The sequence below is a fragment of the Oncorhynchus mykiss genome, chromosome 16 (genome assembly GCF_057628025.1).
Source record: "Oncorhynchus mykiss isolate SJ-2025 chromosome 16, ASM5762802v1, whole genome shotgun sequence".
NCBI classification, from domain to species: domain Eukaryota; kingdom Metazoa; phylum Chordata; class Actinopteri; order Salmoniformes; family Salmonidae; genus Oncorhynchus; species Oncorhynchus mykiss.
The window spans coordinates 78,556,886-78,577,794 of NC_143037.1; the positions used below are offsets into that span (position 1 = coordinate 78,556,886).

Here is a 20,909-nt window from a genome sequence, read left to right on the forward strand (position 1 = left end):
CTCATCACCCTTTTCTATGTGTTTCTACCTTTGTCTGAATTAGTCGTTTAGATTTTAATATGTTTTTATTTAGTTTCAACTAGTAATGCAAGTGGATGGGTAGTCCTAAACGTTAGCAAAACTATTTCATTTGAAACAAACACACGTTCATGGTGTCAAGGGTTAATATTGTATTATTGTTATGCCATTTCCAAGCCATGTCTATGCTTTCCTGAAACTGAAAACCATAGTTTGTGTGAACTTTTATAGTAATGTATCTGTTTGTTTGATTCTATGTCACAAACTTACTAGTAAACAACATATATCTATCTACCTGGTCTTGTGTGTAAACATTATTTTTTTCATTCATTCATTTGGGCGACATTCATTTGGGCGACATTCATTTGGGCGACATTCATTTGGGCGACATTCATTTGGGCGCCATTCATTTGGGAAACCACGAGTCACTTTGCATCGCCACGTGTGGAATTCATATCCGAACCCTGACTAGAGCCATGCCACATATATTCTAGCCCAAACCTCCACCAATCCACTCTCTCCAGCTATTTTGCATTTGTGAAATTATTTTGATGTGATATGAAAGTAGAGGGATTTATGTCTCTAGAACTGTACCGCAATTGAGAATCGATTCACGTTTAGATGGACTATTTGGTTGCTTTGGCTTCCAGATCAAATTCGCCCCTTTAAACAGAATATGTAAGGTCGGCCCCTGTGTTGGGTCTGTGTACATTTAGTTCATTTGAACCTACATCTGTTAACTGAAATGCATTCCAGGTGACTACCTCATGAAGCTGGTTGAGAGAATGCCAAGAGTGTTTCAAAGCTGTCATCATGGCAAAGGGTGGCTATTTTGAAGAATCTCATATATAAAATATATTTTGATTTGTTGAACAATTTTTTGGGTTGCTACATGATTCCAGATGTGTTATTTCATAGTTTTGATGTCTTCACTATTATTCTACAATGTAGAAAATAGTAAAAATAAAGAAAAAACCCTGGAATGAGTAGGTGTGTCCAAAACTTTGACTGGTCCTGTATATGCAATAATTTGGGATACGTAGTCTATTTCAATCACTATAGAACGCAGACCATACGTCCACGACTACTGGACCTTGACCGTTGTCATCACAGTTCCATCATTAGTGAGGGTAGATATCAGGGTAGATTTATAGGACTACTGGTTAACCCCTATTGTATGCTTTTCTCACCTTCCAATAGTTCATGGATGGATCAATTGAATATGGCGAACATCAGGATGAATCAAACCATTATATTTTTGATTCACCAATATATTTTGTTCATAATGGCTCTCCAAACCTGTCTTTTTTATTATTGATAAATACTTACCTAACTCTAAATAGTATACAAAATCAGAGTATTTAAAAAAAAATCTACCAATTGGTGCTGAAAAGGAGATGAATATGTATGTATTTAAGCCTACATGGCTTCCTTTCATTGATCCCTAATATTCTGACCCTGGTCTAAAGTAGTGCACTACTACCCTATAGACCCTGGTCTAAAGTAGTGCACTACTACCCTATAGACCCTGGTCTAAAGTAGTGCACGACACAGGGAATAGGGTGCCATTTGGGATGAACAAAAATAAAGGTACACCATATTTAATGGAATGACTTTAGATAAATGTACTGAAAACCTTATGGAATGAAAACTCCACGAGGAAATCGGTTGGCCAGCAAGTAGGAGGGTTTTCAGCGGTTTAATTACATTGAGGATTTAACATATGTCTATGGCAGCAATTCAGAAAATAATCCTTATTTAAAAAAATATATATATTTTATTTAACAAGGCAGGTCAGTTAAGAACTAATTCTTATTTTCAATGCCGGCCTAGGAACAGTGGGTTAACTGCCTGTTCAGGGGCAGAACGACAGATTTGTACCTTGTCAGCTCAGGGATTCAAACTTGCAACCTTGTAATTACTAGTCCAACGCTCTAACCACTAGGCTACGCTGCCAGAGCGAGCAAATGTGAATATTTGGGCTATCAAAACTGAATAATCACAAGGTACAGACCACACTTTCATGCAGTGAGTGACAGATAGGAGTTGGGGTTTGTATGCCACTTGAACTTTGTGTGTCACATGATCACAATCAGTCATATCTAGTATCCATCAAAGCAACATTCCCAATGCAAATTCAGGGAATTTCATTAATTGGATATTTGCTCAGTACTTGAATGATGAATAGAAAACCCCTCACATTAGAAGTCTTTAAAGGTTGTGGCACATTACTGCCATCTAGTGGATACATTTTGTTGTTGTTGTACAACTCGGGTTATTCTATAAATACACTACAATTCAGCCATTTTTGAGACTTGACGCAGGATTAATTAAACTCATTTTAAGCCATGTCAGATTTAAGAATATTGGATACCTTATTGTGCATACAGTACCAACACATACAGGGCCTTTTTCCACATTTTGTTACGTTACAGCCTTATTCTAAAATAGATTAAATAGTTTTTTCCCCTCATCAATCTACGCACAATACCCCATAATGACGTCACAATACCCCATAATGATGTCACAATACCCCATAATGACGTCACAATACCCCATAATGACATCACAATACCCCATAATGACGTCACAATACCCCATAATTACAAAGCAAAAACAAGTATGGTGGTAGCAGCATCATGCTGTGGGGATGTTTTTCAGCTGCAAAGACTGGAAGAATAGTTAGGGTCAAGGGAAATATTTTTATATTTTACTAAGCAAGTCAGTTAAGAACAAATGTTTATTTTCAATGACGGCCTAGGAACATTGGGTTAACTGCCTTGTTCATGGGTAGAACAACATTTTACCTTGTCAGCTCGGGGATTTGATCTTGCAACCTTGCAAGTTACTAATCCGATGCTCTAACCACTAGGCTACTTGTCATCCCGCTGCCAAGATGAACGGAGCAAAGTACAGAGAGATCCTTGATGAAAAAATGCTCCAGAACGCTCAGGACCTCAGATTGTGGCGAAGGTTCACCTTCCAACAGGACAACGACCTTAAGCACACAGCCAAGACAACGCAGGAAAGGGTAGCATCATACCCAAGAAGACTCAAGGCTGTAATCTCTGCCAAAGGTGCTTCAACATAGTACTGAGTAAAGGGTCTGAATATTTATGTAAATGTGGTAGTTAAAAAAATATTTATAAATTAGCAATAAAACTATTTAATCCATTTCAGAATAAGGCTGTAATGTAGGAGGCGGTAGTGCAGGACCTTGAGAGCATCATGTCGAGAGAGAGAGAGAGGATAGGAAAGGGAGAGTTAAGAAATAATGTGTGTGTGTGTGTGTGTGAGGGGGATCAGTAACCAAGTAATATTAGGCTGGTTCCACATCATTGATCATCAACCCCCCCAAAGGGGGTATGTACAGATGTAGGATCTTAATTTGATAATTTTTTCACAGCATAAAAATAATCCTGCAGCAACAGAAAATGTGAATTATTGTGTGGATTATAATTCATTTACATTTTTGTAAGAGTTTCTATTTTTTTTGTTATGGTAAATCAAGTCTGGCATTTTAAAGTGGAAATTCCAAATTTTAGATGCCTTTTAAAACACGGAAAGTTTCCTTTTCCTGCAACAACCGGGTGGTCAAATTAAGATCTTACACCTGCATTCAGAGAAGTAGGCCATTTGTCAGAGCAATAGTCGTTTTCACAACGGAAGAGTATAGCCTACGTCTGCCTTTCAGTGAGCAGGAAAGGGTGTTGTTGAAGTATACCCATACCGATAAAAAGGCTTATTTCAACTTAACAGATGATGGAACTACATGAAGTTCATGATGATCAACTCAGATGCTATACTGTGCTTTTCTCCTGCGGTAACATTCAGAACTCACACACAGAGAGACATATACACACACACACACACACACACCAGAACTGTCTATAGCTTAATAGCCAGCTAGTACAAGCCAACTTTGTTCAGTTGTTGAGTTTGTTCCCTTTACATGCTAACTTTATAATAAGCTCTGTATCTTAGCTAACATGAGTATTTGTATCGTCCTGTCCCACAGTCTAACCCTTTCTTTGTGCTGCCAACCTAGGCTGGAAACACCTGGGAACTTCCAGGTATGAACAAAATGAAAAACGGAAATAAAAAATACAAAATGTAATAAACTGTGTTGTTATTTGTTTTTCCCGTTATTCCATGTCCAATTCTGACACTATAAATGAGAAAAGATGTCGATTTCAGATTTTCTTTTTTCAAATTTAAAAACGGTAAAACAACAAATTAGCCGCCGTTTTCCGTTTTTCCATTCTCCGTTTTCACACGGAAAACAAAATAACGAAACGTACATGGACCTACCAGACCACCCTCTATGGACGAGTAACATTATGCTCCTTTAGTGCAATATTGGGCTAGCAAGAGACATTGTCTTGACAAGATTTATACATTAATTGAGACAAGGTAGGTTCACTGCTATGCATGCACTGCACATAATAATCCATTGAAATGCGAAGACAGTTCTCAAGGAATAATTCTATGTGAAAAGCCAATTAACGTTGTTCACTTTTATTTTATGTTTTCCTGTTAATGAAAAAAATATAACACAATATACAAACATATCTTACAAAACAGTTTACAAAATAACACAGCCAAAACGTTGAAACTTTACATAAAAAAAATAAAATGTAATCACAAAATTAACAACTTTTACATGGCTACATCAAACATGTCTAACAAAAAAAACAAACACCGGTATATACAAGAAAATACTAAATGCGCATAAAAAATAAAATATATATATAAAATAAATAAAATTCCAGTAACTGATACTTTTCCATGAAGGCAGAGGATGTGACGTAGCCCATCATGTGGGGTAGGGGGCGTGGCTGACGAGTAAGTTCTGCTTGCTGGAGATGGCGAAGTTTCTAGGCATATTTAAAGCAGGGGAATAACTTATTGAATAACCGATTTATATATATATATATATTTATATATCAGCGTGATCGTTCTTACCGTAGTGAATTTGAAACATCAGAACAAAAATGTTACAGCTAGCTTGCTAGCAAGGTTTTTAAAAGATGTCGTCCTGGGATATCGGAAAGGTCTACTTGTACAAGTTACCACCAGTTGTGCTGTGCGACTTCTCCCTTGTTATGGACAGTATCTCCGATGTGGACTGGGACAGATTCGGTAAGAAATGGCACTGGCCGACATTGCTAGTGAGTTAAATATAGTTTCATAAACGATGCTAGCTAGTTAACTCGTATAAGCTGTGGCGTCCAAGTTGAATGGACGTATTTCGACCGAACAGACGTTAAAAAAAAGCCCTTGCCGATGTAAAAAATAAAAAACGTCACAAAATGTGTTAGTAATAACAGCATGATCTGTTTCGGTTGTGCGGCATGGGGACTCCCCCCTCGTCAGAGATTGGGTAAATGTAGGGATTCTTCAGTGAAGTTCCTGTTGTCATTCAATAAAGTGTATTATATTCACACACTGACTACGTCATCTCAAAGTGGACAAATACACTATTACCCCGTTTTTCTCGTTTTTCAAGCCAAGTTCTTTTAAGGGAGTATGTAACAGTGGTGGAAAAAGTACCCCGTTGTCATACTTGAGTAAAAGTACCTTTTTAATAGAAAATATTACTTGAGTAAAACTCTAAAATATTTGGTTTTAAATATACTTAAGTATCAAAAGTAAAAGTATACATCTTTTCAAATTCCTTATATTAAGCAAACCAGACTGCACTATTTTCTGGTTATTTATTTGTATTTACTGATAGCCAGGGGCACACTCCAACACTTAGACATTTTTTACAAATGCTTCATTTGTGTTTAGTGAGTCTGTCAGATCAGAGGCAGTAGGGACGACCAGAGATGTTCTCCTGATAAGTGCATGAATTTGACCATTTCCCTGTCTTGATAAGCATTCAAAATGTAACGAGTACTTTAGTGTGTCAGGGAAAATATGCGGAGTAAAAAGTACATTATTGTCTTTAGGAACTAGCTGTTCCTAACTAGCTGGGTCCGTAGTGAGCGGTTAACTAGCTGGGTACGTAGTGAGCGGTTAACTAGCTGGGTCCGTAGTGAGCGGTTAACTAGCTGGGTCCGTAGTGAGCGGTTAACTAGCTGGGTCCGTAGTGAGCGGTTAACTAGCTGGGTACGTAGTGAGCGGTTAACTAGCTGGGTACGTAGTGAGCGGTTAACTAGCTGGGTACGTAGTGAGCGGTTAACTAGCTGGGTACGTAGTGAGCGGTTAACTAGCTGGGTCCGTAGTGAGCGGTTAACTAGCTGGGTCCGTAGTGAGCGGTTAACTAGCTGGGTACGTAGTGAGCGGTTAACTAGCTGGGTCCGTAGTGAGCGTTTAACTAGCTGGGTCCGTAGTGAGCGGTTAACTAGCTGGGTACGTAGTGAGCGGTTAACTAGCTGGGTCCGTAGTGAGCGGTTAACTAGCTGGGTCCGTAGTGAGCGGTTAACTAGCTGGGTCCGTAGTGAGCGGTTAACTAGCTGGGTACGTAGTGAGCGGTTAACTAGCTGGGTACGTAGTGAGCGGTTAACTAGCTGGGTCCGTAGTGAGCGGTTAACTAGCTTGGGTACGTAGTGAGCGGTTAACTAGCTGGGTCCGTAGTGAGCGGTTAACTAGCTGGGTCCGTAGTGAGCGGTTAACTAGCTGGGTCCGTAGTGAGCGGTTAACTAGCTGGGTACGTAGTGAGCGGTTAACTAGCTGGGTCCGTAGTGAGCGGTTAACTAGCTGGGTCCGTAGTGAGCGGTTAACTAGCTGGGTACGTAGTGAGCGGTTAACTAGCTGGGTACGTAGTGAGCGGTTAACTAGCTGGGTCCGTAGTGAGCGGTTAACTAGCTGGGTACGTAGTGAGCGGTTAACTAGCTGGGTACGTAGTGAGCGGTTAACTAGCTGGCTACGTAGTGAGCGGTTAACTAGCTGGGTATGTAGTGAGACGTTAACTAGCTGGGTACCTAGTGAGCGGTTAACTAGCTGGGTACGTAGTGAGAGGTTAACTAGCTGGGTACGTAGTGAGAGGTTAACTAGCTGGGTACGTAGTGAGAGGTTAACTAGCTGGGTACCTAGTGAGCGGTTAACTAGCTGGGTACCTAGTGAGCGGTTAACTAGCTGGGTACGTAGTGAGAGGTTAACTAGCTGGGTACGTAGTGAGCGGTACCCAACGTTTTTCCTGGCCACATCATCTAATAAGGAATAAACTCTGGGTCCTCCAGTATGACCCTGTAAGTAGCATTCAGAGTTTTTCCTGATCAGGAAGAACATAGCTGACAACATTGGTGCCGCTGACTGTAACTAAATTGTATTATGGTGTGATTTGATCTCTGAACAATTAGTGATTTCTTTACCATTTGTCCTCCATGGCAGCGTCTCATGTGTTGACTGACCAGACTGACAGGCGTCTGGCCGAGAGGAGAGAGAGACGGACAGACTGGGTGATGAATCACTGGGCACAAAGGAATGGAACAGTAGGAGAACTACTGAACGTACTGGACAAGCTGCAGCTGTTGAGAGCTAGAGATATCATCTTGAACTGTGAGTTGGGGACAGACCTGGGAACAGACAGACACGTCTGCGTGCATAGACAGACGGCCGGACTCGTGCGGGGACGGAGGGAGGGAGGCGTGCGTGGACGGACTGGGGAGGACGCGTGCGTGGACGGTGGGACTGACGGGGGGGACGCGTGCGTGGATGGTGGGACGGACGGGGGGGACGCGTGCGTGGACGGTGGGACGGACGGGGGGGGCGCGTGCGTGGACAGTGGGACGGACGGGGGGGGCGCGTGCGTGGACAGTGGGACGGACGGGGGGGACGCGTGCGTGGACAGTGGGACGGACGGTGGGACGGGGGGGACGTGTGCGTGGACGGTGGGACTGATGGGGGGGACGCGTGCGTGGACAGTGGGACGGACGGTGGGGACGCGTGCGTGGACAGAGGGACGGACGGTGGGACGGGGTGACGTGTGCGTGGACGGTGGGACTGATGGGGGGGACGCGTGCGTGGACAGTGGGACGGACGTTGGGACGGGGGGGACGTGTGCGTGGACAGTGGGACGGACGGTGGGACGCGTGCGTGGACAGTGGGACAGACGGTGGGACGGGGGGGACGTGTGCGTGGACGGTGGGACTAATGGGGGGGACGCGTGCGTGGACAGTGGGACGGACGGTGGGGACGCGTGCGTGGACGGTGGGACGGGGGGGACGTGTGCGTGGACGGTGGGACGTGTGCGTGGACGGTGGGACTGATGGGGGGGACGCGTGCGTGGACAGTGGGACGGACAGTGGGACGGGGGTGACGTGGACAGTGGGACGGACGGGGGGGACGCGTGCGTGGACAGTGGGACGGACGGTGGGACGGGGGTGACGTGTGCGTGGACAGTGGGACGGACGGACGGGACGGGGGGGACGTGTGCGTGGACGGTGGGACGGACGGGGGGACGCGTGCTAGGACGGTGGGACGAACGGGGGGGACGTGTGCGTGGACGGTGGGACGGACGGGGGGGACGTGTGCGTGGACGGGGGAGACGTGTGCGTGGACAGTGGGACGGACGGGGGGACGCGTGCGTGGACAGTGGGACGGACGGTGGGACGGGGGGGACGTGTGCGTGGACAGTGGGACGGACGGGGGGGACGCGTGTGTGGACGGTGGGACGGACGGTGGGACGGGGGTGACGTGTGCGTGGACAGTGGGACGGACGGGGGGGACGTGTGCGTGGACGGTGGGACGGACGGACGGGACGCGTGCGTGGACAGTGGGACGGGGGGGACGTGTGCGTGGACGGTGGGACTGATGGGGGGGACGCGTGCGTGGACAGTGGGACGGATGGGGGGGACGCGTGCGTGGACGGTGGGACGGACGGGGGGACGCGTGCGTGGACGGTGGGACGGACGGGACGTGTGCGTGGACGGTGGGACGGACGGGGGGGACGCGTGCGTGGACAGTGGGACGGACGGTGGGACGGGGGGGACGCGTGCGTGGACAGTGGGACGGACGGGGGGGACGCGTGCGTGGACAGTGGGACGGACGGACGGGACGCGTGCGTGGACAGTGGGACGGACGGACGGGACGCGTGCGTGGACAGTGGGACGGACGGGGGGGACGCGTGCGTGGACAGTGGGACGGACGGGGGGGACGCGTGCGTGGACAGTGGGACGGACGGGGGGGACTCGTGCGTGGACAGTGGGACGGACGGGGGGGACGCGTGCGTGGACAGTGGGACGGACGGGGGGGACGCGTGCGTGGACAGTGGGACGGGGGGGACGCGTGCGTGGACAGTGGGACGGGGGGGGCGCGTGCGTGGACGGTGGGACGGACGGGGGGGACGCGTGCGTGGACGGTGGGATGGACGGGGGGGACGCGTGCGTGGACGGTGGGACGGACGGACGGGACGCGTGCGTGGACGGTGGGACGGGGGGTACGTGTGCGTGGACGGTGGGACGGACGGGGGGGACGCGTGCGTGGACAGTGGGACGGGGGGGACGCGTGCGTGGACAGTGGGACGGACGGGGGGGACGCGTGCGTGGACAGTGGGACGGACGGGGGGGACGCGTGCGTGGACAGTGGGACGGACGGGGGGGGACGCGTGCGTGGACAGTGGGACGGGGGGGACGTGTGTGTGTGGACGGACGGACGCGTGTGTGGACGAAGGGACGCATGGGGGGACGGACAGGGGGGACGTGTACGGGTGTCAGTAAAGAAGCCCAGGTCCAAGGTTTTCGTGAATCATTGTTCTTTATAATGGGTGCTTCTGTAAGACAGCTGTGTAATGGCTGCTGTTGTCTTAATGTAGGGAAGCCCAGTGGACTACGGCCCTCTTCCACTCCACTTGCTGCTCCGTCGCAGGTTAAACTGGAGCCTCTTGTTCCTCCATCTCATCTCTTCAACCCACCTCCTAAAGTCCATCCTACCAACACTCTGGCCACTAAGGCGTACTCTCCACCTGGTAACGTCTCATTTAATCGCTGCTCACAGTGTGCTTTACAACAACTGACTACTAGAACACTTCTTACAAGATTTCACACTGCTTGTAATAACACAGGCTTATAACGTCTTATCATATTTTGTTCACCGTAGAATTACATATAGGATCTCTGTTTTTTATAGGATCTCTGTTTTTTATAGGATCTCTGTTTTTTATAGGATCTCTGTTTTTCATAGGATCTGTGTTTTTCATAGGATCTCTGTTTTTTATAGGATCTCTGTTTTTTATAGGATCTCTGTTTTTTATAGGATCTCTGTTTTTCATAGGATCTCTGTTTTTCATAGGATCTCTGTTTTTCATAGGATCTCTGTTTTTCATAGGATCTCTGTTTTTCATAGGATCTCTGTTTTTCATAGGATCTGTTTTTCATAGGATCTGTGTTTATCTCTGTTTTATAGGATCTTTGTGTTTCTCTGTTTATAGGATCTCTGTTATATATTGATTCTGATATGTTCATAACATTGTCTTTTTTATTATATCTTTCAGTGCGATCATTGATCCATGTAAACCCCAGTTTAAAGTGCTGTGCTATCAGATCAGGTGGCAGTCTGTTCTCCACCTTTACTCTGGCTGTTTCCTCTCCCTCCAGGACTGAGGTCTCTGCCCAAACCTGGCCCTCCACCCTCAGAGCTGAAATCACAGGACCACAGAGGGGCGTTTGTAGACCAACAGGTGACGGAAGCCATTAAGTAGCAATCAATCAATCAATCAAATGTACACCGACTATACCAAACATTAGGAACACCTTCCTAATATTGAGTTGCACCTCTTTTTGCCTCCACATTAGCCTTAATCCGTCGAGGCATGGACTCTACAAGTTGCCGAAAGCCTTCCACAGGGATGCTGGCTAATGTTGACTCTAATGCTTCCCACAGTTGTGTCAAGTCGGCTGGGTGTCCTTTTTGGGTGGTGGACAATTCTTGATACACACGGGGGAAACTGTTGAGTGTGGAAAAACCCAGCAGCGTTGCAGTTCTTGACACAAACTGTTGCGCCTGTCACCTACAACCATACCCATGTTCAAAGGCAGTTTTGTCTTGCCCCATTCACACTCTGAATAGCACACATACACAAGCCATGTCTCATGGCTTAAAAATCCTTCTTTAACCCGTCTCCCCCTTCCTTCATCTACACCGATTTTGAAGTGACATCAATAAGGGATCATAGCTTGGATTCACCTGGTCAGTCTGTCATGCAAAGAGCAGGTGTTCTTAGTGTTTTGTATAATCAGTGTGTTTTAATAAAAAAAAAACATTTTTTCTGTCTTGACAGATCAGAATGAATTTTTTTGCCAATAATTGGGCTGCTTGTGTAAACGCAGCCTTTGAAAGAGGAGCCGGTATGAGAGTGGAACTATAGTCACTATTGTTAGACTAGTTTTTTTTTAGATTCGGATGTAAAAAGCAGAATGAAATAGTTGACTCCCGGAAATGGTTCTAGAGCGAAACAATAAAACAGAACTGACACATATATATATTTAGAACAGTTGTATTCTTCTGGTAGCCCGGCGGTCTCCACAATGACTACTCGTTCCAGTAGTAGTAGTAGTTCACGGTTACTAACACCGGTAGTAGTAGTTCACGGTTACTGACACCGGTAGTAGTTCACGGTTACTGACACCGGTAGTAGTAGTAGTAGTTCACGGTTACTGACACCGGTAGTAGTAGTAGTAGTTCACGGTTACTGACACCGGTAGTAGTAGTAGTAGTTCACGGTTACTAACACCGGTAGTAGTAGTAGTAGTAGTAGTTCACGGTTACTAACACCGGTAGTAGTTGTAGTAGTTCACGGTTACTAACACCGGTAGTAGTTGTAGTAGTTCACTGTTACTAACACCGGTAGTAGTTCACGGTTACTAACACCGGTAGTAGTAGTAGTAGTTCACGGTTACTAACACCGGTAGTAGTTGTAGTAGTTCACGGTTACTAACACCGGTAGTAGTTGTAGTAGTTCACGGTTACTAACACCGGTAGTAGTAGTAGTAGTTCACGGTTACTAACACCGGTAGTAGTTGTAGTAGTTCACGGTTACTAACACCGGTAGTAGTTGTAGTAGTTCACTTTTACTAACACCGGTAGTAGTTGTAGTAGTTCACGGTTACTAACACCGGTAGTAGTAGTAGTAGTTCACGGTTACTAACACCGGTAGTAGTTGTAGTAGTTCACGGTTACTAACACCGGTAGTAGTTGTAGTAGTTCACGGTTACTAACACCGGTAGTAGTTGTAGTAGTTCACGGTTACTAACACCGGTAGTAGTTGTAGTAGTTCACGGTTACTAACACCGGTAGTAGTAGTTCACGGTTACTGACACCGGTAGTAGTTCACGGTTACTGACACCGGTAGTAGTAGTAGTAGTTCACGGTTACTGACACCGGTAGTAGTAGTAGTAGTTCACGGTTACTGACACCGGTAGTAGTAGTAGTAGTTCACGGTTACTAACACCGGTAGTAGTAGTAGTAGTAGTAGTTCACGGTTACTGACACCGGTAGTAGTTGTAGTAGTTCACGGTTACTAACACCGGTAGTAGTAGTAGTAGTTCACGGTTACTAACACCGGTAGTAGTAGTAGTAGTTCACGGTTACTGACACCGGTAGTAGTTGTAGTAGTTCACGGTTACTAACACCGGTAGTAGTTGTAGTAGTTCACGGTTACTAACACCGGTAGTAGTTGTAGTAGTTCACGGTTACTAACACCGGTAGTAGTTGTAGTAGTTCACGGTTACTAACACCGGTAGTAGTAGTAGTAGTTCACGGTTACTAACACCGGTAGTAGTAGTAGTAGTTCACGGTTACTAACACCGGTAGTAGTTGTAGTAGTTCACGGTTACTAACACCAGTAGTAGTAGTAGTAGTTCACGGTTACTAACACCAGTAGTAGTAGTAGTAGTTCACGGTTACTAACACCAGTAGTAGTAGTAGTAGTTCACGGTTACTAACACCAGTAGTAGTAGTAGTAGTTCACGGTTACTAACACCGGTAGTAGTAGTAGTAGTTCACGGTTACTAACACCGGTAGTAGTAGTAGTAGTTCACGGTTACTAACACCGGTAGTAGTAGTAGTAGTTCACGGTTACTAACACCGGTAGTAGTTGTAGTAGTTCACGGTTACTAACACCGGTAGTAGTAGTAGTAGTAGTAGTTCACGGTTACTAACACCGGTAGTAGTAGTAGTAGTTCACGGTTACTAACACCGGTAGTAGTAGTAGTAGTTCACGGTTACTAACACCAGTAGTAGTAGTAGTAGTTCACGGTTACTAACACCGGTAGTAGTTGTAGTAGTTCACGGTTACTAACACCGGTAGTAGTAGTAGTTCACGGTTACTAACACCGGTAGTAGTAGTAGTAGTTCACGGTTACTAACACCGGTAGTAGTTGTAGTAGTTCACGGTTACTAACACCGGTAGTAGTTGTAGTAGTTCACGGTTACTAACACCGGTAGTAGTTGTAGTAGTTCACGGTTACTAACACCAGTAGTAGTAGTAGTAGTTCACGGTTACTAACACCGGTAGTAGTAGTAGTAGTTCACGGTTACTGACACCGGTAGTAGTAGTAGTAGTAGTAGTAGTAGTTCACGGTTACTGACACCAGTAGTAGTAGTAGTAGTACTAGTTCATGGTTACTAACACCGGTAGTAGTTGTAGTAGTTCACGGTTACTAACACCAGTAGTAGTTGTAGTAGTTCACGGTTACTAACACCGGTAGTAGTAGTAGTAGTTCATGGTTACTAACACCGGTAGTAGTAGTTCACGGTTACTAACACCGGTAGTAGTAGTAGTAGTTCACGGTTACTGACACCGGTAGTAGTAGTAGTAGTAGTAGTAGTAGTTCACGGTTACTGACACCAGTAGTAGTAGTAGTAGTACTAGTTCATGGTTACTAACACCGGTAGTAGTTGTAGTAGTTCACGGTTACTAACACCAGTAGTAGTTGTAGTAGTTCACGGTTACTAACACCGGTAGTAGTAGTAGTAGTTCACGGTTACTAACACCGGTAGTAGTTGTAGTAGTTCACGGTTACTAACACCGGTAGTAGTAGTTGTTCACGGTTACTAACACCGGTAGTAGTAGTAGTAGTTCACGGTTACTAACACCAGTAGTAGTAGTTCACGGTTACTAACACCGGTAGTAGTTGTAGTAGTTCACGGTTACTAACACCAGTAGTAGTAGTAGTAGTTCACGGTTACTAACACCGGTAGTAGTTGTAGTAGTTCACGGTTACTAACACCGGTAGTAGTTGTAGTAGTTCACGGTTACTAACACCGGTAGTAGTTGTAGTAGTTCACGGTTACTAACACCGGTAGTAGTTGTAGTAGTTCACGGTTACTAACACCGGTAGTAGTTGTAGTAGTTCACGGTTACTAACACCAGTAGTAGTAGTAGTAGTTCACGGTTACTAACACCGGTAGTAGTAGTAGTAGTAGTTCACGGTTACTAACACCGGTAGTAGTAGTAGTAGTTCACGGTTACTAACACCGGTAGTAGTTGTAGTAGTTCACGGTTACTAACACCGGTAGTAGTTGTAGTAGTTCACGGTTACTAACACCGGTAGTAGTAGTAGTAGTTCACGGTTACTAACACCGGTAGTAGTTGTAGTAGTTCACGGTTACTAACACCGGTAGTAGTTGTAGTAGTTCACGGTTACTAACACCGGTAGTAGTAGTTCACGGTTACTAACACCGGTAGTAGTAGTAGTAGTTCACGGTTACTAACACCGGTAGTAGTTGTAGTAGTTCACGGTTACTAACACCGGTAGTAGTAGTTCACGGTTACTAACACCGGTAGTAGTTGTAGTAGTTCACGGTTACTAACACCGGTAGTAGTAGTTCACGGTTACTAACACCGGTAGTAGTTCACGGTTACTAACACCGGTAGTAGTTCACGGTTACTAACACCAGTAGTAGTTGTTCACGGTTACTAACACCGGTAGTAGTAGTTCACGGTTACTAACACCAGTAGTAGTAGTTCACGGTTACTAACACCAGTAGTAGTAGTTCACGGTTACTAACACCAGTAGTAGTAGTTCACGGTTACTAACACCAGTAGTAGTAGTAGTAGTTCACTGTTACTAACACCGGTAGTAGTAGTTCACGGTTACTAACACCAGTAGTAGTAGTTCACGGTTACTAACACCAGTAGTAGTAGTTCACGGTTACTAACACCAGTAGTAGTAGTAGTAGTTCACTGTTACTAACACCGGTAGTAGTTGTAGTAGTTCACGGTTACTAACACCGGTAGTAGTTGTAGTAGTTCACGGTTACTAACACCGGTAGTAGTAGTTGTTCACGGTTACTAACACCGGTAGTAGTAGTAGTAGTTCACGGTTACTAACACCAGTAGTAGTAGTTCACGGTTACTAACACCGGTAGTAGTTGTAGTAGTTCACGGTTACTAACACCAGTAGTAGTAGTAGTAGTTCACGGTTACTAACACCGGTAGTAGTTGTAGTAGTTCACGGTTACTAACACCGGTAGTAGTTGTAGTAGTTCACGGTTACTAACACCGGTAGTAGTTGTAGTAGTTCACGGTTACTAACACCGGTAGTAGTTGTAGTAGTTCACGGTTACTAACACCGGTAGTAGTTGTAGTAGTTCACGGTTACTAACACCGGTAGTAGTTGTAGTAGTTCACGGTTACTAACACCGGTAGTAGTAGTAGTAGTTCACGGTTACTAACACCGGTAGTAGTTGTAGTAGTTCACGGTTACTAACACCGGTAGTAGTTGTAGTAGTTCACGGTTACTAACACCGGTAGTAGTAGTTCACGGTTACTAACACCGGTAGTAGTAGTAGTAGTTCACGGTTACTAACACCGGTAGTAGTTGTAGTAGTTCACGGTTACTAACACCGGTAGTAGTAGTTCACGGTTACTAACACCGGTAGTAGTTGTAGTAGTTCACGGTTACTAACACCGGTAGTAGTAGTTCACGGTTACTAACACCGGTAGTAGTTCACGGTTACTAACACCGGTAGTAGTTCACGGTTACTAACACCAGTAGTAGTTGTTCACGGTTACTAACACCGGTAGTAGTAGTTCACGGTTACTAACACCAGTAGTAGTAGTTCACGGTTACTAACACCAGTAGTAGTAGTTCACGGTTACTAACACCAGTAGTAGTAGTTCACGGTTACTAACACCAGTAGTAGTAGTAGTAGTTCACTGTTACTAACACCGGTAGTAGTAGTTCACGGTTACTAACACCAGTAGTAGTAGTTCACGGTTACTAACACCAGTAGTAGTAGTTCACGGTTACTAACACCAGTAGTAGTAGTAGTAGTTCACTGTTACTAACACCGGTAGTAGTTGTAGTAGTTCACGGTTACTAACACCGGTAGTAGTTGTAGTAGTTCACTGTTACTAACACCGGTAGTAGTTCACGGTTACTAACACCGGTAGTAGTTGTAGTAGTTCACTGTTACTAACACCGGTAGTAGTTGTAGTAGTTCACGGTTACTAACACCAGTAGTAGTAGTTCACTGTTACTAACACCGGTAGTAGTTGTAGTAGTTCACGGTTACTAACACCAGTAGTAGTAGTTCACGGTTACTAACACCGGTAGTAGTTGTAGTAGTTCACGGTTACTAACACCGGTAGTAGTAGTAGTAGTTCACTGTTACTAACACCGGTAGTAGTTGTAGTAGTTCACGGTTACTAACACCGGTAGTAGTTGTAGTAGTTCACGGTTACTAACACCGGTAGTAGTTGTAGTAGTTCACGGTTACTAACACCGGTAGTAGTAGTAGTAGTAGTAGTTCACGGTTACTGACACCGGTAGTAGTTGTAGTAGTTCACGGTTACTAACACCGGTAGTAGTAGTAGTAGTTCACGGTTACTAACACCGGTAGTAGTTGTAGTAGTTCACGGTTACTAACACCGGTAGTAGTAGTAGTAGTTCACGGTTACTAACACCGGTAGTAGTAGTAGTAGTAGTAGTTCACGGTTACTGACACCGGTAGTAGTTGTAGTAGTTCACGGTTACTAACACCGGTAGTAGTAGTAGTAGTTCACGGTTACTAACACCGGTAGTAGTTGTAGTAGTTCACGGTTACTAACACCGGTAGTAGTAGTAGTAGTAGTAGTTCACGGTTACTGACACCGGTAGTAGTTGTAGTAGTTCACGGTTACTAACACCGGTAGTAGTAGTAGTAGTTCACGGTTACTAACACCGGTAGTAGTTGTAGTAGTTCACGGTTACTAACACCGGTAGTAGTAGTAGTAGTTCACGGTTACTAACACCGGTAGTAGTTGTAGTAGTTCACGGTTACTAACACCGGTAGTAGTTCACGGTTACTAACACCGGTAGTAGTTGTAGTAGTTCACGGTTACTAACACCGGTAGTAGTAGTTGTTCACGGTTACTAACACCGGTAGTAGTAGTAGTAGTTCACGGTTACTAACACCAGTAGTAGTAGTTCACGGTTACTAACACCGGTAGTAGTTGTAGTAGTTCACGGTTACTAACACCGGTAGTAGTTGTAGTAGTTCACGGTTACTAACATCGGTAGTAGTTGTAGTAGTTCACGGTTACTAACACCGGTAGTAGTTGTAGTAGTTCACGGTTACTAACACCAGTAGTAGTTGTTCACTTTTACTAACACCGGTAGTAGTTCACGGTTACTAACACCGGTAGTAGTAGTAGTAGTTCACGGTTACTAACACCGGTAGTAGTTGTAGTAGTTCACGGTTACTAACACCGGTAGTAGTAGTAGTAGTTCACGGTTACTAGCACCGGTAGTAGTTGTAGTAGTTCACGGTTACTAACACCGGTAGTAGTTGTAGTAGTTCACGGTTACTAACACCGGTAGTAGTTGTAGTAGTTCACGGTTACTAACACCAGTAGTAGTTGTTCACTTTTACTAACACCGGTAGTAGTTCACGGTTACTAACACCGGTAGTAGTAGTAGTAGTTCACGGTTACTAACACCGGTAGTAGTTGTAGTAGTTCACGGTTACTAACACCGGTAGTAGTTGTAGTAGTTCACGGTTACTAACACCGGTAGTAGTTGTAGTAGTTCACGGTTACTAACACCAGTAGTAGTTGTTCACTTTTACTAACACCGGTAGTAGTTCACGGTTACTAACACCGGTAGTAGTTGTAGTAGTTCACGGTTACTAACACCGGTAGTAGTTGTAGTAGTTCACGGTTACTAACACCAGTAGTAGTTGTTCACTTTTACTAACACCGGTAGTAGTTCACGGTTACTAACACCGGTAGTAGTTGTAGTAGTTCACGGTTACTAACACCGGTAGTAGTTGTAGTAGTTCACGGTTACTAACACCGGTAGTAGTTGTAGTAGTTCACGGTTACTAACACCGGTAGTAGTTGTAGTAGTTCACGGTTACTAACACCGGTAGTAGTAGTTCACGGTTACTAACACCGGTAGTAGTTGTAGTAGTTCACGGTTACTAACACCGGTAGTAGTTGTAGTAGTTCACGGTTACTAACACCAGTAGTAGTTGTTCACTTTTACTAACACCGGTAGTAGTTCACGGTTACTAACACCGGTAGTAGTTGTAGTAGTTCACTTTTACTAACACCGGTAGTAGTTCACGGTTACTAACACCGGTAGTAGTAGTACTAGTTCACGGTTACTAACACCGGTAGTAGTTGTAGTAGTTCACGGTTACTAACACCGGTAGTAGTTGTAGTAGTTCACGGTTACTAACACCGGTAGTAGTTGTAGTAGTTCACGGTTACTAACACCAGTAGTAGTTGTTCACTTTTACTAACACCGGTAGTAGTTCACGGTTACTAACACCAGTAGTAGTAGTACTAGTTCATGGTTACTAACACCGGTAGTAGTAGTAGTAGTTCACGGTTACTAACACCGGTAGTAGTTGTTCACTTTTACTAACACCGGTAGTAGTAGTAGTAGTTCACGGTTACTAACACCGGTAGTAGTTGTTCACTTTTACTAACACCGGTAGTAGTTGTAGTAGTTCACGGTTACTAACACCAGTAGTAGTAGTAGTAGTTCACGGTTACTAACACCAGTAGTAGTAGTAGTAGTTCACGGTTACTAACACCAGTAGTAGTAGTAGTAGTTCACGGTTACTAACACCAGTAGTAGTAGTAGTAGTTCACGGTTACTAACACCGGTAGTAGTAGTAGTAGTTCACGGTTACTAACACCGGTAGTAGTAGTAGTAGTTCACGGTTACTAACACCGGTAGTAGTAGTAGTAGTTCACGGTTACTAACACCGGTAGTAGTAGTAGTAGTTCACGGTTACTAACACCGGTAGTAGTTGTAGTAGTTCACGGTTACTAACACCGGTAGTAGTTGTAGTAGTTCACGGTTACTAACACCGGTAGTAGTAGTAGTAGTTCACGGTTACTAACACCGGTAGTAGTTGTAGTAGTTCACGGTTACTAACACCGGTAGTAGTAGTAGTAGTTCACGGTTACTAACACCGGTAGTAGTAGTAGTAGTTCACGGTTACTAACACCGGTAGTAGTAGTAGTAGTTCACGGTTACTGACACCGGTAGTAGTAGTAGTAGTTCACGGTTACTAACACCGGTAGTAGTAGTTCACGGTTACTAACACCGGTAGTAGTAGTTCACGGTTACTAACACCGGTAGTAGTTGTAGTAGTTCACGGTTACTAACACCGGTAGTAGTTGTAGTAGTTCACGGTTACTAACACCGGTAGTAGTTGTTCACTTTTACTAACACCGGTAGTAGTAGTAGTAGTTCACGGTTACTAACACCAGTAGTAGTAGTAGTTCACGGTTACTAACACCGGTAGTAGTAGTTCACGGTTACTAACACCGGTAGTAGTTGTAGTAGTTCACGGTTACTAACACCAGTATTAGTTGTTCACTTTTACTAACACCGGTAGTAGTTCACGGTTACTAACACTGGTAGTAGTTGTAGTAGTTCACGGTTACTAACACCGGTAGTAGTAGTAGTAGTTCACGGTTACTAACACCGGTAGTAGTTGTAGTAGTTCACGGTTACTAACACCGGTAGTAGTTGTAGTAGTTCACGGTTACTAACACCAGTAGTAGTTGTTCACTTTTACTAACACCGGTAGTAGTTCACGGTTACTAACACCAGTAGTAGTAGTAGTTCACGGTTACTAACACTGGTAGTAGTTGTAGTAGTTCACGGTTACTAACACCGGTAGTAGTAGTACTAGTTCATGGTTACTAACACCGGTAGTAGTTGTAGTAGTTCACGGTTACTAACACCGGTAGTAGTTGTAGTAGTTCACGGTTACTAACACCAGTAGTAGTAGTACTAGTTCATGGTTACTAACACCGGTAGTAGTTGTAGTAGTTCACGGTTACTAACACCGGTAGTAGTTGTAGTAGTTCACGGTTACTAACACCGGTAGTAGTTGTAGTAGTTCACGGTTACTAACACCGGTAGTAGTAGTAGTAGTTCACGGTTACTAACACCGGTAGTAGTAGTAGTAGTTCACGGTTACTAACACCGGTAGTAGTTGTAGTAGTTCACGGTTACTAACACCGGTAGTAGTAGTAGTAGTTCACGGTTACTAACACCGGTAGTAGTAGTAGTAGTTCACGGTTACTGACACCGGTAGTAGTTGTAGTAGTTCACGGTTACTAACACCGGTAGTAGTTGTAGTAGTTCACGGTTACTAACACCGGTAGTAGTTGTAGTAGTTCACGGTTACTAACACCGGTAGTAGTAGTAGTAGTTCACGGTTACTAACACCGGTAGTAGTTGTAGTAGTTCACGGTTACTAACACCGGTAGTAGTTGTAGTAGTTCACGGTTACTAACACCGGTAGTAGTTGTAGTAGTTCACGGTTACTAACACCGGTAGTAGTAGTAGTAGTTCACGGTTACTAACACCGGTAGTAGTAGTAGTAGTTCACGGTTACTAACACCGGTAGTAGTTGTAGTAGTTCACGGTTACTAACACCGGTAGTAGTTGTAGTAGTTCACGGTTACTAACACCGGTAGTAGTTGTAGTAGT

At 44.6% G+C, this 20,909-nt stretch overlaps 1 protein-coding gene and 1 long non-coding RNA gene across 5 annotated transcripts in view; one reads left to right on the forward strand and one right to left on the reverse strand.

Annotated features, from left to right (window-relative positions):
* The window catches only part of LOC149977354 (uncharacterized), a 460,718-nt gene that overhangs the window by 317,367 nt on the left and 122,442 nt on the right, over positions 1–20,909 (reverse strand). The gene's annotated exons all lie outside the window — the stretch shown is intronic.
* The window catches only part of irak1 (interleukin 1 receptor associated kinase 1), a 43,606-nt gene continuing 27,514 nt past the window's right edge, over positions 4,818–20,909 (forward strand). For 2 of the 4 annotated variants that reach the window (XM_036947807.2, XM_036947808.2), the window contains exons 1-4: positions 4,818–5,160; positions 7,357–7,524; positions 9,779–9,931; positions 10,560–10,642. In XM_036947807.2, the coding sequence (XP_036803702.2) occupies positions 5,049–5,160; positions 7,357–7,524; positions 9,779–9,931; positions 10,560–10,642 (516 nt within the window). In that variant the 5' untranslated portion in view covers positions 4,818–5,048. The remainder of the gene's footprint in view (positions 5,161–7,356; positions 7,525–9,778; positions 9,932–10,559; positions 10,643–20,909) is intronic. The other 2 variants (XM_036947809.2, XM_090201662.1) reach the window with 1 other exon arrangement.